This window comes from Salmo salar, chromosome ssa13, assembly GCF_905237065.1.
Source record: "Salmo salar chromosome ssa13, Ssal_v3.1, whole genome shotgun sequence".
Taxonomy (NCBI): Eukaryota; Metazoa; Chordata; class Actinopteri; order Salmoniformes; family Salmonidae; genus Salmo; species Salmo salar.
Window position 1 is genome coordinate 72,481,175 of NC_059454.1, and position 19,063 is coordinate 72,500,237.

Genomic DNA, 19,063 nt, shown 5'->3' on the forward strand with positions numbered 1-19,063 from the left:
GCCGCAGGTCTTGCTAGCAGAATTTCAAATGAATCGTACAAAAGCCAGGTCTCCATTCAGGATTGGTTTACAGCGCGCGCAGACACTGAATCTGTCTCACTGCACAGCAAGACTAGCGGCAGGAAACTGCTGCTGCTGATACTCCTCCTTAGTGTTCGAACATTAGGTTAAGCACAGATTAGATTTCCCCCCTAGATACTAGAATTGCTACAAGTCCCACCCCATCCACATTTTGTTGCCTCTGGGTCGTAAATGAGTATAGGAGTCGATAAGATCTCTAACATGAGAAGAGTCAAAAACTGGCATACTGTGTACTCCCCTTCCTCAATAAAGTGCTTGAGCGGTTGTTAGCCTCACAAATCCAACAACATATAGCATCTCATGAACTTTTTGAGCCCCTCCAGTCAGGCTTATGGGCTATGCATAGCACTGAAACTTCCTCGGTAAAGGTAGTGAACGACAATCTCGGTGCTGCTCAAGCTGGGAACATCTCCATCCTCCTGGACCCGTCTGTAGCATTTGACACTGTCATCAGATTTTAACTGGCCACATCTAGAGGCTTCTTGGAGTCTCCAGAACACCCCTTGCCTGGTTCCACTACCCATCTGATAGACAACAAATTGTCTCCCTTGGAAACTGCAGATCTGCCCCAGCCCCTGTATCACAAGGTTAGGTCCATTACTGTTTATTATTTAAATGCTACTCCTTGGTCAGTTTCTCCCATCACTTTGGACTCAGATTTCACTATTATGCAGATGCATATGTACATCTAGATCCACTCAAAAAAGTCTGTCATCGTGTTTAGTTTTCTCCCTGGTTAGTCTGTCATCGTGTTTAGTTTTCTCCCTGGTTAGTCTGTCATCGTGTTTAGTTTTCTCCCTGGTTAGTCTGTCATCGTGTTTAGTTTTCTCCCTGGTTAGTCTGTCATCGTGTTTAGTTTTCTCCCTGGTTAGTCTGTCATCGTGTTTAGTTTTCTCCCTGGTTAGTCTGTCATCGTGTTTAGTTTTCTCCCTGGTTAGTCTGTCATCGTGTTTAGTTTTCTCCCTGGTTAGTCTGTCATCGTGTTTAGTTTTCTCCCTGGTTAGTCTGTCATCGTGTTTAGTTTTCTCCCTGGTTAGTCTGTCATCGTGTTTAGTTTTCTCCCTGGTTAGTCTGTCATCGTGTTTAGTTTTCTCCCTGGTTAGTCTGTCATCGTGTTTAGTTTTCTCCCTGGTTAGTCTGTCATCGTGTTTAGTTTTCTCCCTGGTTAGTCTGTCATCGTGTTTAGTTTTCTCCCTGGTTAGTCTGTCATCGTGTTTAGTTTTCTCCCTGGTTAGTCTGTCATCGTGTTTAGTTTTCTCCCTGGTTAGTCTGTCATCGTGTTTAGTTTTCTCCCTGGTTAGTCTGTCATCGTGTTTAGTTTTCTCCCTGGTTAGTCTGTCATCGTGTTCGGTGTACTTTTATATACTTACTTATTTCTATGGGATTTTATTGCTTTTCATCCTGCTGCATGTAAATGTATTATTATTGTATGCATATTAAGCCTACACATGCGGCATGGCTATTGCTTCAATGTCATCCACTAAGCTTAGAGCTCTGCCTTTTATTCCATTTCATGTGGATATCGTCATTAAATCAGCAAAGTGCATTGAACTATTGACTTACCAGCGCTTTAGTCTGTAGTCACAAGAACGTAGGAAAATCCATCCTGCAGGTTATGTTTGGAAAGTTCTGAAAGGGGTAGAGTGTATTGATGTAGCTAACTCGGTGTCCCATAACATTTCATGCTCATGACCCTTTCTTTCCACGGTAGCCTTTGACCTGATTGCGGTAACAGGCCGCGTCATGATACGTACTTTAAATTTGTTTTATTTTTTTTGTTCAAACAATCAGTGGCGGAGGTCTTTCACACGTCAGATGGCCTGATACATTTTGTCTGGATAGAGCTGTTGGTTTAGAAAGCAGAGCTTTGAAGACTGTTTTCAAAGCCAGTTGAAATTGAGCAGCCCACCTTCTAGTCATGAAAATCAGCATAGGTCTTAACGTTCCATCAAGTTGCTAAAAACAGCAATATTGGCCCCTCTTCAAGGCTTTCTAGAAGCTATTAATAGTCTGGGAGGGGCAAATAAGGCTTGTTGAACACTGAGGTTAGCGACACGGATTCAGATATGTGGAACAAACAGGGCCCTCTCATTATAGCTGTCCATAGAGAAATCTGCCACGGATGCGTTTGTCCCAAATTCTTTCATAAAATGGCGTCCCTGTGGGTCTGAGAACCCGGGCTCATTATCAAGTGCGTTCCACTGGGCAGTTTCATCCATTTTAAGTAGATCAATTATTTCCCTCTCCCTCTCTCAGTACCTCCCCTCTCATTCCCTGCTTAGATTAAAGAGCACCCAGTGAAACACCTTGGAACTTCCACTTGTTTTATTTGTAGCTTTTATTGCCCTCCGAATATGTAGGTTACGTTGTGTGATGGAGATCCACGGGTTATTAGTGAAACACACAGAAGCAGAGTGGTTTGGTGCCCCCGATTCTTGTGTTTACGCTGCTCACATTGAGGCTTACCCCTCTGCCTGTCTCTGTAAACCTTTTTATCGAGCTGCGTTTATCTTGCCCCTCTTCTTTTAACCTGCTCTTGCACCAGGCAGAGTTTGTTTGACTCACTGCATTAACCTTCTAGGTATTTTGTATCCGTCAGGGTTTTGCTGTGAATATATTTTCATACTATTATTTTGGTCCGCCACTGCAGTATTATCGCTGAGTTCATTTAGGGATGTGATTTAGTGTGGCTTGGCAAGCTTTCTCTTCGTGAAAGATAACATCCATTAATTGGGCACACAAACATTGGTACATACACATTACTGTTTATGGGTGAAGTTTTCTCCCTCTAACCATGTTAATTCATTGATTGCATTGCTAATGCCAACTGCTAATTTCCTGTCTTACCCTCACAGTTACACCTGTACCTTTTTTTAAATGTGTCTGTTTTCGGTCAGTAAGAACTTGTTTCAAGACATTCGGTGAAACATTCGTAGGGGTTCATATAGTCTTCACGCAATTGGTTGATTTGCTTATTGGATCCAACACCTGAGGTATTTGTAGTAATGGTGTATTTTGTCCCAGGAGCAGAAGTCCAGTGAGGAGGAGGATGAAGAGGAGGTGGTAGCGTACCTGGGCGGTTCTGATGGAGAAGAGTTTGACCCCAGCACACTGCCCGACCCGGACAAACTACACTACGACTCAGAGGAGGAAGAAGACGACCAGATCAGGTAAAAAAAGGCTACTGTACCATCTAGTCTTTAGGCTGAAACTGGATCCATGATAGACTAAAGGCTCCATACAGGGCTTTTAAAATTGCTTGACAATGCGCAGCCCCTACCTGTACGGATTTTGTGATGAGTAAATCTGAAAGAACAGACATCAATTCGACCAAGCATAGATTAGATGTCTGGATATCACTGATGCATTCCAATCCTTTCAAAACTACCAGACAGAGTCGAGAAGCCGTGGTTTGACATTTCTCAAGGAATCCATATTGGGGGAAAAAATGAGATGCTCAGCATTTTAGGCCTGGCGGTCTGTCGAAGAGGGGTTGTTTCTATTGAGCATTAATAGATTCATTAGATTTGCGATGTTGTATCACTGCTTGGCTGCCTGGGGTTATTGGGATTTGTTGTGTAATTGCCTCCGGAGCAGAATTATACCCTTTCCAGGAGGGAGTACTCACTCTGTAGCTTGCCGAGGAATTGATCGCGGGCGGACAGCAGATAGGCCATAAAGTGTGTAATTAGAGGCAGATTTAAAGTGGCAGCCGAGGGTGAAGGGCAACGTGGCCTCTCGCTACAGGGTTATGCACAAAGGATTTAAAGGCGGAGAGGCAGCCAGGACGAGGCTTCTGGTTTGCTGCTCCACGTCTTCCTGTCTTTTCTCAATGTTTTGTCTACTACGGCAGTGGTTCCCATCCAGGGGTGCTAGGCACTTGAGGAGACTCATGAGACCATAGTCTTACTGGTAAAATGACAATGAGGGGGTACTCCGGGCAGAGCACAATTCGGTTGGTGGCAGAGTAACTGGAAAAGGTTGGGAACCGCTGTACTACGGACTATTGTCTTTGTGCTCTCGCTCTGACTTGTTTCTACTTATCTCCCTTTCAATTGCTCATACTTCTCTCTCTCTCTGCCTGTCTTTCGCTCCCTTCGCCTGCATTTATTCCTCCCTTCGGCTTCCTGTGTGTGGAGGATCAGCAGATGTTCCTTCCTCCTCCTCCGTTAGCCCAGAGGGCTGCAGGCGAGAGCAGATTTACAGTCTGCTCCACTTCCCCGCGTTCACTGCATGACAACGATGGCCCTTTACCACGCAGCTCTACCGCCAGCCTGCCTGTCTCTCTCCCCAGGACGCTGGTTTATACTAGGGAGGGATTTCTCAGAACGCCACCACTTATATATCACCCTCTCCTTGACACCTTCTACTGCACCTCCTCCTCCTCTCTTTCCCTCTCTCTCTTTCCTCCTAGTGTCTTCTTCTGGCAGATTTCCACACACCACTATCTGTAAGAGAAACCTCCCTGTGCTGCTTGTATAAGGCCTGGCCGTTGTTACAGCGCAGCAAGAATATACTGTACTGTCCATCCATTCACTCTGGGCTTATCCCTGCTGAATCCATCCATGCCTGTACAGGCCAATTCTTCTGTCTGACTCCATTGCTCACATCCTGTGATGATGATGAATGAAAGTGTAATTGAGTCTCCCTGTCTGACTTAACCGCCGAGCTGTTTGACCATGATCTCCAGGGCAACAGATGGTGGAATGATGCATGGTGGTAGGATTACGGAGTAGCGGATGGATGGATGTCCCCAAGACGGCTCTAAGGCCAATTGGCTGTACCTGGATATAGACATTCATAAGCATGTTACTTGCTAACCCGTTAGGGAAGCTATTGATCGACGCACAGCCTTGAGCAGCCCATATTTCTCTTGTTTCTAGCACCATGTTAATGATGTATAACCACCACCAGGGGGACAGCAACACAACTTAAGCCATGATTGACACGAGGGCCGTAACATGTGAAACATTCCCTCATATCAGTTGTTAACCCCATTCCACTCTATACTTTATACACTAGCACATACAGTTCTGTTGGCGAAAAGCCTTAAATAATTCAACAGAGACTTAGATTTGACAGTGATTGAACCGAACAATACAGGCAGAAATGGTTTGGTTAAATCATCCTCAGCACTACACAGTACATTGAGCCTTCCTAAGCTTTGGAACTTATGTAAAGATGAATTTATTTATTTAAGATACAGTACTAATTGTTCCATCATAGACGTGTAGATATATAGGGTATGTTATTGCCACTCGGTTGTTAATTTTCCGCTGGTCAGGTTCTTGTTCTCAGCCAAGTGGCAGATAAGATACAGCTTGGCTGGTGTGTTATGGCGCCCAGGAGTATATTAAACACAATACTATATGAGACCTGCTGGCCTGAGGAATTAAATTGAGTCTACAGCAAAAACACTTAGGGTAAGAACAATGATACAGAGGCACAGAAATCTGACGAAGGGGTCAGTTAAGGGGTAAATTAGGAACTTGTCAGAATGAGTCTCATTTCTGCTCTTTGAAATCTACTGTTGCTGCTCTTTTGGCTATTATAGATGATAATTGCAAATATATCTTCTGATCAGGTGGGACCATTCCCCAACTTCTCATGTCTCACAATCTGTACCGAACAGATGTGCTACACACTATGTTCTTCATTTGGGCTCAGGTTGTGTTCACCATGGGCTAAGGTTAGAGAACCACCCTGTCAGCACTAACAAAACAGCAAAGCAAGACAAATGTACCACTGCTATTCCCCTTTCCTTTTTACTTTGGGTGAAATCACTCCTCCTTATGGCTAGCGGAAAGACTGTCAAGAAAATGCGCTTGCCTACATGTTTGTGGTTGGCAAGATTAATGTAAAAGTAACTCGCCAAACCTTACTAATGTACACACCTGGGTCCTGATTCGTTAGACATGAAATGGAAGAAAATGGGCCGAAACGAGAAGAGGCCATCTGAACTTATTCATTCAAAAAATAAAAACCGCTTGTTTTAGTTTTCCGTTGCAAACCGTTTTGTTACAGTGTGCTAGAGCTGGGACGATGAACCCAATGTGGCCATTTTGCTGATACATGTATCGTTCATTATGATAAGTTGCCTATACTAGAGAAATGTGAAGTTTGAAATTAAATAGGTTTGGTTATATGTTATCGTTAATGGGACAATTGATGGCTACAACAATCAAAATAGTAGTAGTAGTTTAAAGGGTAAATTGCATTAATTCAGTTAATTTATTGTGATATGGATTTTTGGCCATAATCGCAGAGCTCTATGGTGTGCCCTAATGAATATGACCCCAATGGGGTTCTGCATGCATGGCAGCCATTTTGTTTTACCTAGTGCTCACCACCCAGTCCTAGAGCTGTGGAGTGTCAAAAATCGGAGACATGGATAATAGGAGCGATGGCTCGATCAGCAACGACTCATCGTTTCATTCTGCTCCCTGTTGACATGATAAAGCATTCCCATCTCCCTTTATCCACACCATTTGACTTCATGAAAGACTTAGACTTGTTTTGTTCGGCTCATTTGTTCGATTAATTCCATTATGCCATCACTGGTGTCTGATCATCTTGACACAGAGAGTCCTGGAGATCTCTATAGAACTGCTTCTTTCCACACCATCTCACAACTTTTGAATAAAGAGAGCCAGTTATTATGTGACGGATGCCTCTTTCCATCCCTCGATTACAAAGAAAACCAACAGTGGGCTACCGCAAGCAAACAGCTAGCAACATTGGAAGACTTTTAACCAAATTGCCTCTGTTGCATTCCTCTACGCCCTTCTATACAGATTCCCATCAGATTCCCATATTCCCATAATCCAATCAACTAAGGCCCTGTGTTTTGGACAATCATGCCACATGACCTGGATTTTAACCTTTTTATTTAAAGCTTTTTTCATCAAACAGTCACATTTTCTTTTTATGTCAGTTGGTCCAGCACTATCCCCAGACAATTGCTTTTAATTTTTGGGGTAATTCTAATTTCTGGAAAAGGCTTAAAATAAAGGTTCTTAACAAGGTCATGTGACATTAAAGCGCAAAACACAGGGTCCCTACTCATAACCCCTTTCATACCCATCTCCATAGATTGGCCCTCAATATAAACCCAACTCCCCTTGATATGCGCTGAACTGATTGAACCCTTTCTCCTATCTCTGTTTAAAGCCCTGCTGCTGGGACGAGGAAGCGCATCCGCAGTGACCGCATCGATGACTCGGGTGAAGAAGAAGAAGAGGAGGCAGCAGGGAGCAGGAAGAGACCCAGGCAACAAGCAACCGCCAAGCCCCTGGACACTGGCCTCTCTCTGGCTGAGGACGAAGCACTGGTCCTGCATCTGCTGGGGAACCGGAGCTAGGGCTAACAAATCCCCCAACACTGTCTTATGGTCTTGTCATTATTTTGGGAACATAAAACAAATGTTAGTAACAAGTGACCTGTTATTGTTTTACTGTGATTACGTGTGCTTGTTTGATACATAAAATGTAATTCAATATGTAAAACAAGTGCTTTAGCTAGTACCCATCCACATACTTTTAAAAAATGTCCTCAAGTGTTTATTTGAAATACAGTAATTTGCTCTACCTTATGTTTTGTTTCTCATTGTTCTAAAATACCCTTTCAAGTGCCCATCTATTTCATGACAAAGTAATCACACAGCCATTTCCTTGGCATGTGTGTTTCTCTGCATCTCGTTCCAAGTGATGTCTCTTGTAATATGATTAGATTCTAGCTCGATGCAGGTGCAGCACGACCACCGTTCACTCACTTGGTTAAAGCCCGAAGCCCACTTTCAGCTTTTTCATTTCACAGATGTAAATTACTTTGGCACATTCTAGAAGGAAATGAATGTATAATTCCTTCAACCCCCTGTGATCTCACCAGAGGAGAGATCCACACTACAAGGGGGACTGGCAGGCTGACCGATGTACATTACATGCTTTCCCCAGCTCCCGAAACCTCTCTGTTTTCTGTCCCTTTGCCAATTTTGTCTTAAATTCCCTCTCTTGCTGTCCCGATAGTACTTTTTACTCTTGTTGATCGCCATCAAACTGTTATCCCCCACTACATCTCACTCCTCTTTTCAGTTTTGTTCTCTCCATCTCTCACTGGCTCTCTGGTTCAGCACGTATACATTTTTTTCTCTCTCCCTTCACTGCAGTTCCATGTTTTGAAAGCTGCTCTGCCAATGCAGCCTCCGATGACTTCAAACCACTGCCTTCTTTGGTGAAGCATAAAGCGCTGCATCACTTGTGCCAAAAACAACAGTAATGTTATACCTTCATGTCTCAGTCGCAATCTGCGTCCTATCACCTGTTATTGCGATTTTTTCCCCCATTTTAGGACTTTGATGCTCAGCTATAGCGCTATTTGACTTGATAGAAAGGAAAGATCCATTGACTGTAATATTAAAATACACTATATATACGAAAGTATGTGGACACCCCTTAAAATGAATGAATTTGGCTATTTCATCCACGCCCGTTGCTGACAAGTGTATAAAATGGAGCACAGACATGCAACCTACATAGGATTTTCCACTGCCAATGTTTGTCTGACTGAAAAGCTCTGACTTTCAACGTGGCACTGTCATAGGATTTCCAACTGGTCACTAAGTCAAATTTCTGCCCTGCTAGAGCTGCCCCGGTCAACTGTAGGTGCTGTTATTGTGAAGTGGAAAAATCTAGGAGCAACAATGGGTCAGCCGTGAAGTGGTAGGCCACACAAGCTCATAGAATGGGATCGCCGAGTGCTGAAGCACAAGAACTGTTCGTCGGGACCTTCATGAAATGGGTTTCCGTGGCCGAGCAGCCGCACACAAGCCTAAGATCACCATGCACAATGCCAAGCGTCGGCTGGAGGGGTGTAAAGCCCGCCGCCTTTGGACTCTGGGGCAGTGGAAACGCGTTCTCTGGAGTGATGAATCACACTTCACCATCTGGCAGTCCGATGAACAAATCTGGGTTTGGTGGGTGCCAGGAGAACTCTACCTACCCCAATGCATAATGCCAACTATAACGTTTGGTGGAGGATGAATAATGGTCTTGGGTTGTTTTTCATGGTTCGGGCTAGGCCCCTTAGTTCCACTGAAGGGAAGTGTTATTGCTACAGCATACAATGACGTTCTAGATGATACTGTACTTCCAAGTTTGTGGCAACTGTTTGGGGAAGGCCCTTTCCTGGTTCAGCATGACAATGCCCCTGTGCACAAAATGAGGTCCATACAGAAATGGTTTGTCAAGATCGGTGTGGACCAACTTGACTGGCCTGTGCAGAGCCCTGAACTCAACCCCATCGAACATCTTTGAAATGAATTGGAACGCTCACTGCGAGCCAAGCCTAAAACCCCCAACATGTAAGTACCCGCAGCAATGTTCCAACATCTAGTGGAAAGCCTTCCCAGAAGAGTGGAGGCTGTTATAGCATCAAAGGGGGGACCAACTCCATATTAATGTCCATGATTTTGGAATGAGATGTTTGACAAGCAGGTGTCCACATACTTTTGGCCATGTAGTGTAGGCATGTCTAGGATTGCAGAAGTCCCTTTACGGTAATACTCTCAGGTTTTCCAAAAATCCTGGACTAAGGAGTCCCGGATTTCCTTATTCCTAATTACAGGAATATTCTAACCGGGATTTCTAGGGGTTTTTAGAAAATTACTGGAATTTTGTTATCCTAGTTTGACAAAACCGCATTGGAAATTTTAGGACTTCACTAAATTCAACTTCTGTGTGACACGTCTTAATATTATACCTCCGCTTCTACACTTTGATCTCAGCCCTCTTCTGTATCTGTAGTGCACTTATCCCACATACTGCCTCCAGAGAGAGACCCTACTCATTTGTTCAGAATAATGGGGCACAGTTGGCAACAGGGACTTCAAGGTATTCCATTACTGTTATTGGCATCGGTGGTGCAGCTTATTATGCCTCTCACAGAGTGGGTTGATGTTGTTTGAGGCTCACCTGGATTGGAGCCAAAGGGGCAGCTTTCAGGCCCCCAGCACTTTATGTTCAAAGATTACATGGGCGTAGGCCTTGCTCACGACTCCCCTGTGATTGACATAACTTAATTTAGCAGATCCCGAATGCTGTAGAATGCCAGGACAGGCTTTTTCCTAATCTGTCCACCCCAGAGTATTTTTATTTTATTTTACATTTGTCTCCTCCTGTTACAGATTTTTGTTGTCACCATGACAGAACTGATCGCTTCAAAATATGTTTGGGACAGATTTTCTTTCCTGAAATCCAATAGTTTCCCATTTAGTTCTATTAGTAGTTATGTCTGAAAGATGTCCTTAAACCCACTTAGTGCGCCTGAACGGTCACCTTCCACTGCAGTACTTGTTTTTCCTTTCTGTACGCTCATCTCACTCCCCATTTAACACATCAGTAGTCAGTGGGGTGCCTCAGTTAACCAGGGGAGCTGCATTATCTTCACAGCAATTTTACAGTAATGCACTCTCAAAATAGAAAGGCAGCAAATCGCTATTGTTGCTTCACTACTTAAATTGCCTCCTTTTGTCATTGTAATCATTTTTGTGGAAAAGCTATACAAAAATGTATGGTAGTGTAAAACAATCTTGAGTCTTTGAATATACGCAGGGTTGGGTAGGTCACTTTCTAAATGTAATCCGTTAGTTACTTGATTACATTCCGTTACTTTTAGATTACTTTCCCCTTAAGAGGTATTAGAAGAAGATCAACATGTATGTTACCAATTGAACGACATCTATTGCAGATTAAATCAATGTTAAAGTTTAAATAGCTGGCCATATATAGATGTTAAATTTGACTTTATGGATTGGTTATGTAGGCTTCTTCTAACCCATCACTTTCCACTGCATATAATAATACGATTAAATTATTTCTTTACATTAACCAAAGTCTATCAGAATTCCAGTCATTCCAATAAATGTTATACCCCTTGATCTTCAAGAATAGGACTTGAAAATATGGAAGTATTGGTTAGGCAAATTGCTTTACCTGAGCATAACCCCAAAACGAAGGACTTATTAGCCAGCCCTACTCTGTTGTTTATGATTTTGTTGTCATGGAGGACTGATTGGGATCATTGAGTCGAGTTGAACTATAAATGCTCCTCTCATGGAACGGCTTTGAGCACTACTGAAATTTGCTATTTACATGTGAAAAATGAATTCCATATGCAGCATTTCTTATAGGCCAATTTGTTAAGAATTTTGTTGGTGACATTTTGATATCTAGTAAGTCACTCTGGATAAGAGCGTCTGCTAAATGACGTAAATGTAAATAATATGCAGCTGTTTAAAGGGCAAATCCACAGATGAAACAATAAAACGGTCGTCCGACCTCTGTTTTTATTAAAAGCTGAGGAATGGACCTGGAGAAATGTAACCACTCTCAGATGAATACACTAACCATCCATGATATCAAAATTGTTTTAACCATGTTATAAGGCTGTACGGTGTTTTGTATTTCTCCAATGTTTGTAAACATTATAAATGTAAAGTCTTTTATATTTTGGGTTCTAAAATATGAACTAAACTCCATGAGGCATTTATAAATTATATTCTTCAAGAATCATTTATACATTATATTCAAGAATCAATGGATATATAAATATAGTTTAAGTCAAAAAATGGATGTAGCAACTACAGATAGACTTAAAGGGGCAATCAAAAGTGTGCGAGTTTGAGCATGTGTCCATTAGGCCTATGGAAAGAAAATGTATCAGCATGAATTAGATTAGCAATAAAAGCCCCACTTTTATTCCACAGGCTGGGATCTTCACTATGCAGCTGTTGCAAGTAGACTACACCACTGCTGTCATCCTTACCTCCAGGTGTTTATTCAAGTTGGATAATCTTTGGATGCTGACAGCAGTCACACCATTGGAGACATAGCTTGGACTGTAGCCTACAAAAGTCTATTCATGCTCTTTTCCCGCGATCCATCAAACACATTTGGTGTGTCATCATAGTGGTATCTGACTTGTGGTCAGACTCGCTCAGGTGGAATAAACTTGAGCCTTTTTTCAATGCTGATTTGAATGTCATTGAGAAAACAGAAGTGTCCTCTTTTTGTTGTTGTTGCAAACATCCTTTCTGAATATAAAAGTAATCCTCAAGGTAATCATCTAGTTTTTCAGAAGTATCTGTAATCTGATTACAATATTTTAGCTGGTAATGGATTTACAGGTACCTTTTTGCTTTTGTTGTAATCCCTTACATGTAACGGATTACATGTAATCCATCCATGATGTAATCCGTTACTCCCCAATCCTGAATATACAGCAATCAGCAGTTGAAACAATAACAAAGCGTCTCCCAGCTCCTGTTTCAGTAAAAAACTGAGGTATGGGGCTGGAGAAATGTAACCACTCTCAAATTCAGACAGAGCTATGGATGCAAGGACTGACCATTCATCATATCAAAATTAGAGTTTTAACCTTGTTTTGAACCTTTAGTGTTTGTTTACATTTACTTTCTTTAAAAACATTGGAGTTAAACAAGCTTATATTTTGGGTTCTGATGGAGTAGGACAGTTGAGCTAAGTTCTTGAGGCATTATATTCAAGAATCAATGGGTACGTATCATTCATTTATACAGCGCCTTCAGAAAGTATTCATACTCCTTGTCCTATTCCACATTTTGTTGTTACAGCCTGAATTCAAATTGGATAACATTCTTTTTTTATTTCACCCATCTACACACAATACCCCATAATGACAAAGTGGAAACCATGTTTTTAGACATTTTTGCAAAAGTATTGAAAATGAAATAGTTATCTCACTCATTTACATAGGTATTCACACCCCTGGGGTCAATACTTTGTAAAATGTAATTTGGATGTGTTGTGGAAATTCTTACACAGGGACACTCAAAGTCAATCTTAAATGAATCATTGTTCATTTGTCAGCGTGCTGGAGAGGTTCCAACAAACTTAATGCACCATAGTGAATGTCTGTCAGAAGCTCTGCCTGGGCAGTCCCAGCAGTTGTCTTATATACGGCTATACACAGACAAGTTATATTTGCATCATTTAGCATAATTCATTACCATTTTGTTTCATTCATGTACAGACCAAAACTGGTTCATAACATGTGACAGACCAATACCTCACTAGGCTTCTTCTCTCTAAACTGAGACCTTAAAACCTGAGATTTCTTTCGTTCAAAACAAAGGTCTGGGCATACTGCCAAATTGCAGCTACTGATAGTGAGGATTGTTCAGTCAGTCACTTGCATGAACACAGAAATTGGTTTATAGAACAGCACGTATAACATTTTTATCAGAGGCGATTACAGCTTTGAGTCGTCTTGGGTATGTCTATCAGCTGTGCACATCTGTATTTAGTGATATTTTCTCCCATTCTTCCATGCAGATTTTCTCACACTCTTAAGTTAGATGGAGAGCGGTGAACAGCAATCTTCAAGTCTTTCCGCAGATTTTCAATGGGATTCAAGTCTGGGCTTTGGCTGGGCCACTGAAGGATTTTCACATTCTTGTTCTGAAGCCATTCCAGTGTTGCTTTGGCTGTATGCTTGGAATCATTGTCCTGTTGGGATGTAAATCTTCACCCCAGTCTAAGGTCGTTTGCACTCTGAAGCAGATTCTCATCAAGGATTTGCCTGTCTTTGGCTCCATTCAGTGTTCCCTTACCAGTCTACCAGTCCCTGCCTCTGAAAATCAACCCCATATTATGATGCTGCCACCACGCTTCACGGTAGGGATGGTGTTAGATGGGTGATGAGCTGTTCCTGGTTTTCTTACTTTGCATTCAGACCAAAGAGTAACATTTTTGTCTCATCAGACCACAGAATATTTTGCCTTATGATCGCAGATTGCCCAGATTGGTGAAGTGCTGTAGAGACTGTCAATCAGTCTTTCGCGTGCCTTTTTGCAAAGTCCAGGCGTGCTGTCGTGTGCTTTTTTTTTTTTTTCTCAGGAGTGGCTTCTGTCTGGCCACTCCCATCAAGCCCAGATTGGTGAAGTGCTGTAGAGACTGTCAAGGTCCTTCTTGCCCAATTGCTCAGTTTCGTCGGCCAGCCAGCTCTAGGCAGTCTGGCCGTCCATTTCCCACTGCTCTTGCATACTTTCAAAACTCTAGAAATAGTTTTATACCCTTCCCCAGATAGATGCCTCATCACCAATGTTCCCTCTAAATTGCACAGCCAGGCAGTAGACCGAGACTGCCACACAGAAATATCAGCCCACAGAGAGAAACACAAGATTGAACTTCATTTAACTTTCTAGAGCAGTGGTCACAGACTGGTCAATCTCCAAACATTTCTTTAAAAAACTCGACGATAAAGCCTTGCGTAACAATTTTGTTTTATTTGTCTTGGACGGTAGGTGCACCCGATTCAGCTGCCCAGCACGCCGGGTAGGCGAACTGTTGCCATTTTTAACCATTTCATGTATCTGAAGCTACAAGCTCTGCTTTCCCGGTGGGCCCAGAGAGCAAATCAAGTGCACTGTAGGTCTACCGCTGGCCAATCGGATGGCTCAGATGACCGTGTCTGCAGTAACGTAGCAGGCATTAAAGAAAGCTACAGCGAAGTTGATACTGTGAATTTTCTAAACGTTTAAAACAATGACGAGAAAGAAACTCAACGAATACAGCAAAGATATGCTGTTATGAGTGAGTTCATGTTTAAGTCCTTACTCCGCACTGTCAGCACTTTGTATTCAACACTTATAAAGCCATAAAATGCGCGTGCTTCCTATTTCCACTCAGCGCTACAACAAGTACTGCAGCAGTAATGAATGAGTAGAAAAGTGTATCTTTAGGCTTGGTGTTATTATTAGCGGCTTGGGTTTTTTCTAATATCGAAGAATATTTCACTTTCTCTGTTCCTAGGAGTAACAACATGGACTTGTGCATGAGGCAAAAATGTGGCGCGACTCGAGTTTCGCCATCAGCTGGAAGACGGTGTCCCTTTTTGTTCATGGTCAGTGGAGGAAAGGGAGAGCGGAGGGATGCTGTGGCGGACTTTGTCTGCTGCTGTCTCCCTCCGCTGAGACTGACCATCAGATGCAGGCACCATCAGCGCAGTAAAATAAAAACGTATGATTTTAAATGTATGCTCACTCAGCTGTGCTTCACAAGTAATACAACAATGGATCTATTACCGGTGTGATCATATAGCCTTCCTCAAATTCTGAAATATATATGTTTTAAATGGCCTGATCAACAATGCATTGGCAGAGCAATTCAAGCAAAGCCAATATGCGGTGATAATGTATTGAGTGGTAGTGGCTAGCATTTTGTCTCAAAGTGATCTTGACTCAAAAGGTTGGTGAACACTGTTCTAGAGTTTTCCCTATTAACACTATCAACGTTTCCCTTTACTATGGCAAATGTGATCGAATCAACCTAATATTAGCCACTTTCAATGCAACATACCGAAACAAAGCAAACTATGCAAGAGATTTTGTTGTAGGCAGAATGCATCGGAGTAGGATTCTATTGCATTGACACACACTACTCAGCCAGTACTCTACGCAGACCTGTGTGGCATAAACAGAGCTGCAGTAGGCCTATATTTAAAATAGACCATTGCAGTATATGGGTCTGTGCCATTTACTTTGACAGACTGTGTTTACAGCATGAGTGGTCGCGAGTAGGTGCGCTTGTTTTGAGATCAAAGCGAGAGTCGCATGTAGCCACGTGTGCACATTTTGTTCATATCCTTTGTTAGTTAGTAAGTTTGTATCCCAGTTATAGATCATTTGTGGTCAGCAATAGGGAACTGATTGCTTCCTTCAAGAGCACAAAACGTGTACATTTCCAGACATCTTTGAAAAGCAAGTCAGGTAAAGAGCTTTTTTTTTTTTTACTTTAAAGGGGCAGTGTTGTATTTTTAGGCAGGCTTGAATAGACTAAGTAGCCAATAGGCAGAGGGTAGCATAATGTGTCTGATTCTCTGTAAAAATTATATGGGCAAAATAATGCATTTTATTTAGTAAAGTGGTTTCTTGCATCAAACAACACAACATTTTTAGCCTTGGATTTCATGGTATAGTTTATTCACTGTCAACTGTGGGACCTTATATAGACAGGTGTGTTTCTAAATCATGTCCAAACAATTGAGTTGGCCACAGGTGGACTCCAATCAGTTTGTAGTGACGTCTCAAGGATGATCAAAGGAAATTGGATGCATCTGGGCTCAATTTGGACTGTCATAGCAAAGGGGGTGTGAATAGTTATGTAAATGCAATTTCTGTATATCATTTTCAATGAATGTGCTAAAAGGTCTAAAAAACTAGTTTTCACTTTGTCATCATGGGGGAGAGAGAAAATCGATTTAATTCAGGCTGTAACACAACAAAATGTAGAATAAGTCAAGGGGTATGAATACTTTCGGGAAGGCACTAAGTCCACAAATTGATGCAGCAACTGCAGATTGCAGAGACCTAAATATTGCAAAGCCGTAAATCCCCATTTCAATGCAGTCTGGGGGTTTTCTACAGCAAAAGACTAGAAGGCGTAATGTTTTGATGCCACCCACTTATTCGAAGCGTATCTGGCTCTTGGCCTTAGAAAAATATGGCTTGAAGTCTGTCCCCAATTTTGGAAATGAAGCAGATGGCCTTTTTGCGGCGTTGTCGTTGACTCCCCTTTTTTGCCGTGCTCAGAGTGAGTGAGTGATCCAGGGAAGACTGCATTACCGGGTTTTAGCGCAGAGTCCTCTGCCTGTCCTTTCCTACTAAATCTACATAATTAGAGAGAGGGAAATTGAGACTGAAGAAGACGGAGCAGCAAAGTGAGTTTCTACCACAATGACCTTATCAAACTTAGCGGGAGCAGCAAACAGTCGGGGCCCCGCTCACTGCAGTGACAAATGGAGCTGATGAAGTTTGTGTGCGAGGGTGATGGAGGGAACCAGTTCCTTAAGTTTGCGGCTGTCTGTGCCCACAGTCATCCATCAGTGCTGTGGTGTTTGCTTATGAAGTGCCCTCTCCACTCGCCTAGCCAGCCAGCCACAGCCAACTGCCTCTTGGACGGACCTTTTCATTACAAGAAAGCCGTTTCCCCATTTTGTTCAACTTTTTCCACCCTTATCTTCCTGACTTTATGCGCAAAGTACATACTTGATCCACTGATTTGGCCGACAGACCATAGCCCTCAAGCTCCTCTTTGGTCACTTGCAGTGCCTTCAGAAAGTATTCATACCCCTTGACTTAATCCACATTTTGTTGTGTTAGAGCCTGAATTCAAAATGTATTCAATATTTTTTGTATCACCCATCTACACACAGTACCCCATAATAACAAAGTGAAAACATGTTTTATACATTTTTGCAAATTGATTGAAAATGAAATACAGATATCTAATTTACCTAGGTATTCACACCCCTGAGTCAATACTTTGTAGAAGCACCTTTGGCAGTGATTACAGCTTTGCGTCGTCTTGGGTGTCTCTATCAGCTTTGCGTCGTCTTGGGTGTGTCTGTAGCAGCTTTGCGTCGTCTTGGGTGTGTCTGTATCAGCTTTGCGTCGTCTTGGGTGTGTCTGTAGCAGCTTTGCGTCGTCTTGGGTGTGTCTGTAGCAGCTTTGCGTCGTCTTGGGTGTGTCTGTAGCAGCTTTGCGTCGTCTTGGGTGTGTCTGTAGCAGCTTTGCGTCGTCTTGGGTGTGTCTGTAGCAGCTTTGCGTCGTCTTGGGTGTGTCTGTAGCAGCTTTGCGTCGTCTTGGGTGTGTCTGTAGCAGCTTTGCGTCGTCTTGGGTGTGTCTGTAGCAGCTTTGCGTCGTCTTGGGTGTGTCTGTAGCAGCTTTGCACATTTGGATTTGGGGATTTTCTCCCATTCTTCCTTGTACATTTTTTCAAGCTCTTAAGTTTGATGGGGAGCAGTGGTGAACAAGACTTTCCACAGATTTTCATTGGGATTCAGGTCTGGATTTTAGCTGGGCCACTCAAGGACTTTCACATTCTTGTCCTGAAGCCATTACAGAGTTGCTTTGGCTGTATGCTTGGGATCATTGACCTGTTGGAACGTGAATCTTCGCCCCCAGTCAGGTCATTTTCACTCTGAAGCAGGTTCTCATCAAGGATTTGCCTGTATTTGGCTCCATTCATTGTTCCCTCTATCCTTACCAGTTTCCCAGTCCCTGCCACTGAAAAGCATCCCCATAGCAAGATGCTTCACGATAGGATGGTGTTAGACGGGTGATGAGCTGTGCCTGGTTTTCTCCAGACATAGTACTTTGCATTCAGGGCAAATAGTTACATTTTTGTCTCATCAGACCACAGAATATTTAGCCTTATGATCTGTCTTTCACAATGCCTTTTTGCAAACTCCAGGCATGCTGTCGTTCCTTTTTCTCGGGAGTGGCTTCTGTCTGGCCACTTTCCCATAAAGCCCAGATTGGTGAAGTACTCTAGAGACTGTTATCCTTCTGGCAGGTTCTCCCATCTCTGCCAAGGAACTCTGTAGTTCAATCAGAGTGGTCCATGGGTTCTTGGTCACCTCCCTGACCAAGGTCCTTTTTGCCCTTGCCCAGTTGCTCAGTTTGGTCGGACAACGAGCTTTAGGCAGTCTGGGTAGTTCCATATTTTTCCCATTTCCCACTGTGCTCTTGAAAACTTTCAACACTCTCTATAAATTGTTTTATACCCTTCCCCAGATATTTGCCTCATAGTTTCTGCTCTGACATGCATCGTCAACTGTGGGACCTTCAAATCAAGAACGCGAAGCGACCATCTCTGTCGGCGTCATTGCATGAGGGAATCTGTAACTCCTTATATAGACAGGCATGTTTCTTTCTAAATCATGTCCAAACAATTGAATTGGCCACAGGTGGCCTCCAAGTTGTAGTGACGTCTCAAGGATGATCAAAGGAAGTTGGATGCACCTGAGCTCCATTTGACGTGTCATAGCAAAGGGGGTGTGAATACTAATATATAAATTAGATTTCATTTGAAATAAATGAGCAAACATTTCTAAAAACATGTTTTCACTGTCATTATGGGGTATTGTGTGTAGATGGGTGAAAAAT

The 19,063-nt window shown here is 42.7% G+C and overlaps 1 protein-coding gene across 2 annotated transcripts in view; it reads left to right on the forward strand.

The window, feature by feature from the left end:
* ddx10 (DEAD (Asp-Glu-Ala-Asp) box polypeptide 10) overlaps positions 1-7,672 on the forward strand; it is a 76,427-nt gene extending 68,755 nt beyond the window's left edge. Inside the window, exons 17-18 of one of the 2 annotated variants that reach the window (XM_014137341.2) lie at positions 3,112-3,251; positions 7,252-7,672. In XM_014137341.2, the coding sequence (XP_013992816.1) occupies positions 3,112-3,251; positions 7,252-7,441 (330 nt within the window). In that variant the 3' untranslated portion in view covers positions 7,442-7,672. Of the gene's footprint in view, positions 1-3,105; positions 3,252-7,251 lie in introns of both variants that reach the window. The other variant, XM_014137340.2, reaches the window with a different exon arrangement.
* The last annotated feature ends 11,391 nt before the right edge of the window (positions 7,673-19,063 follow it).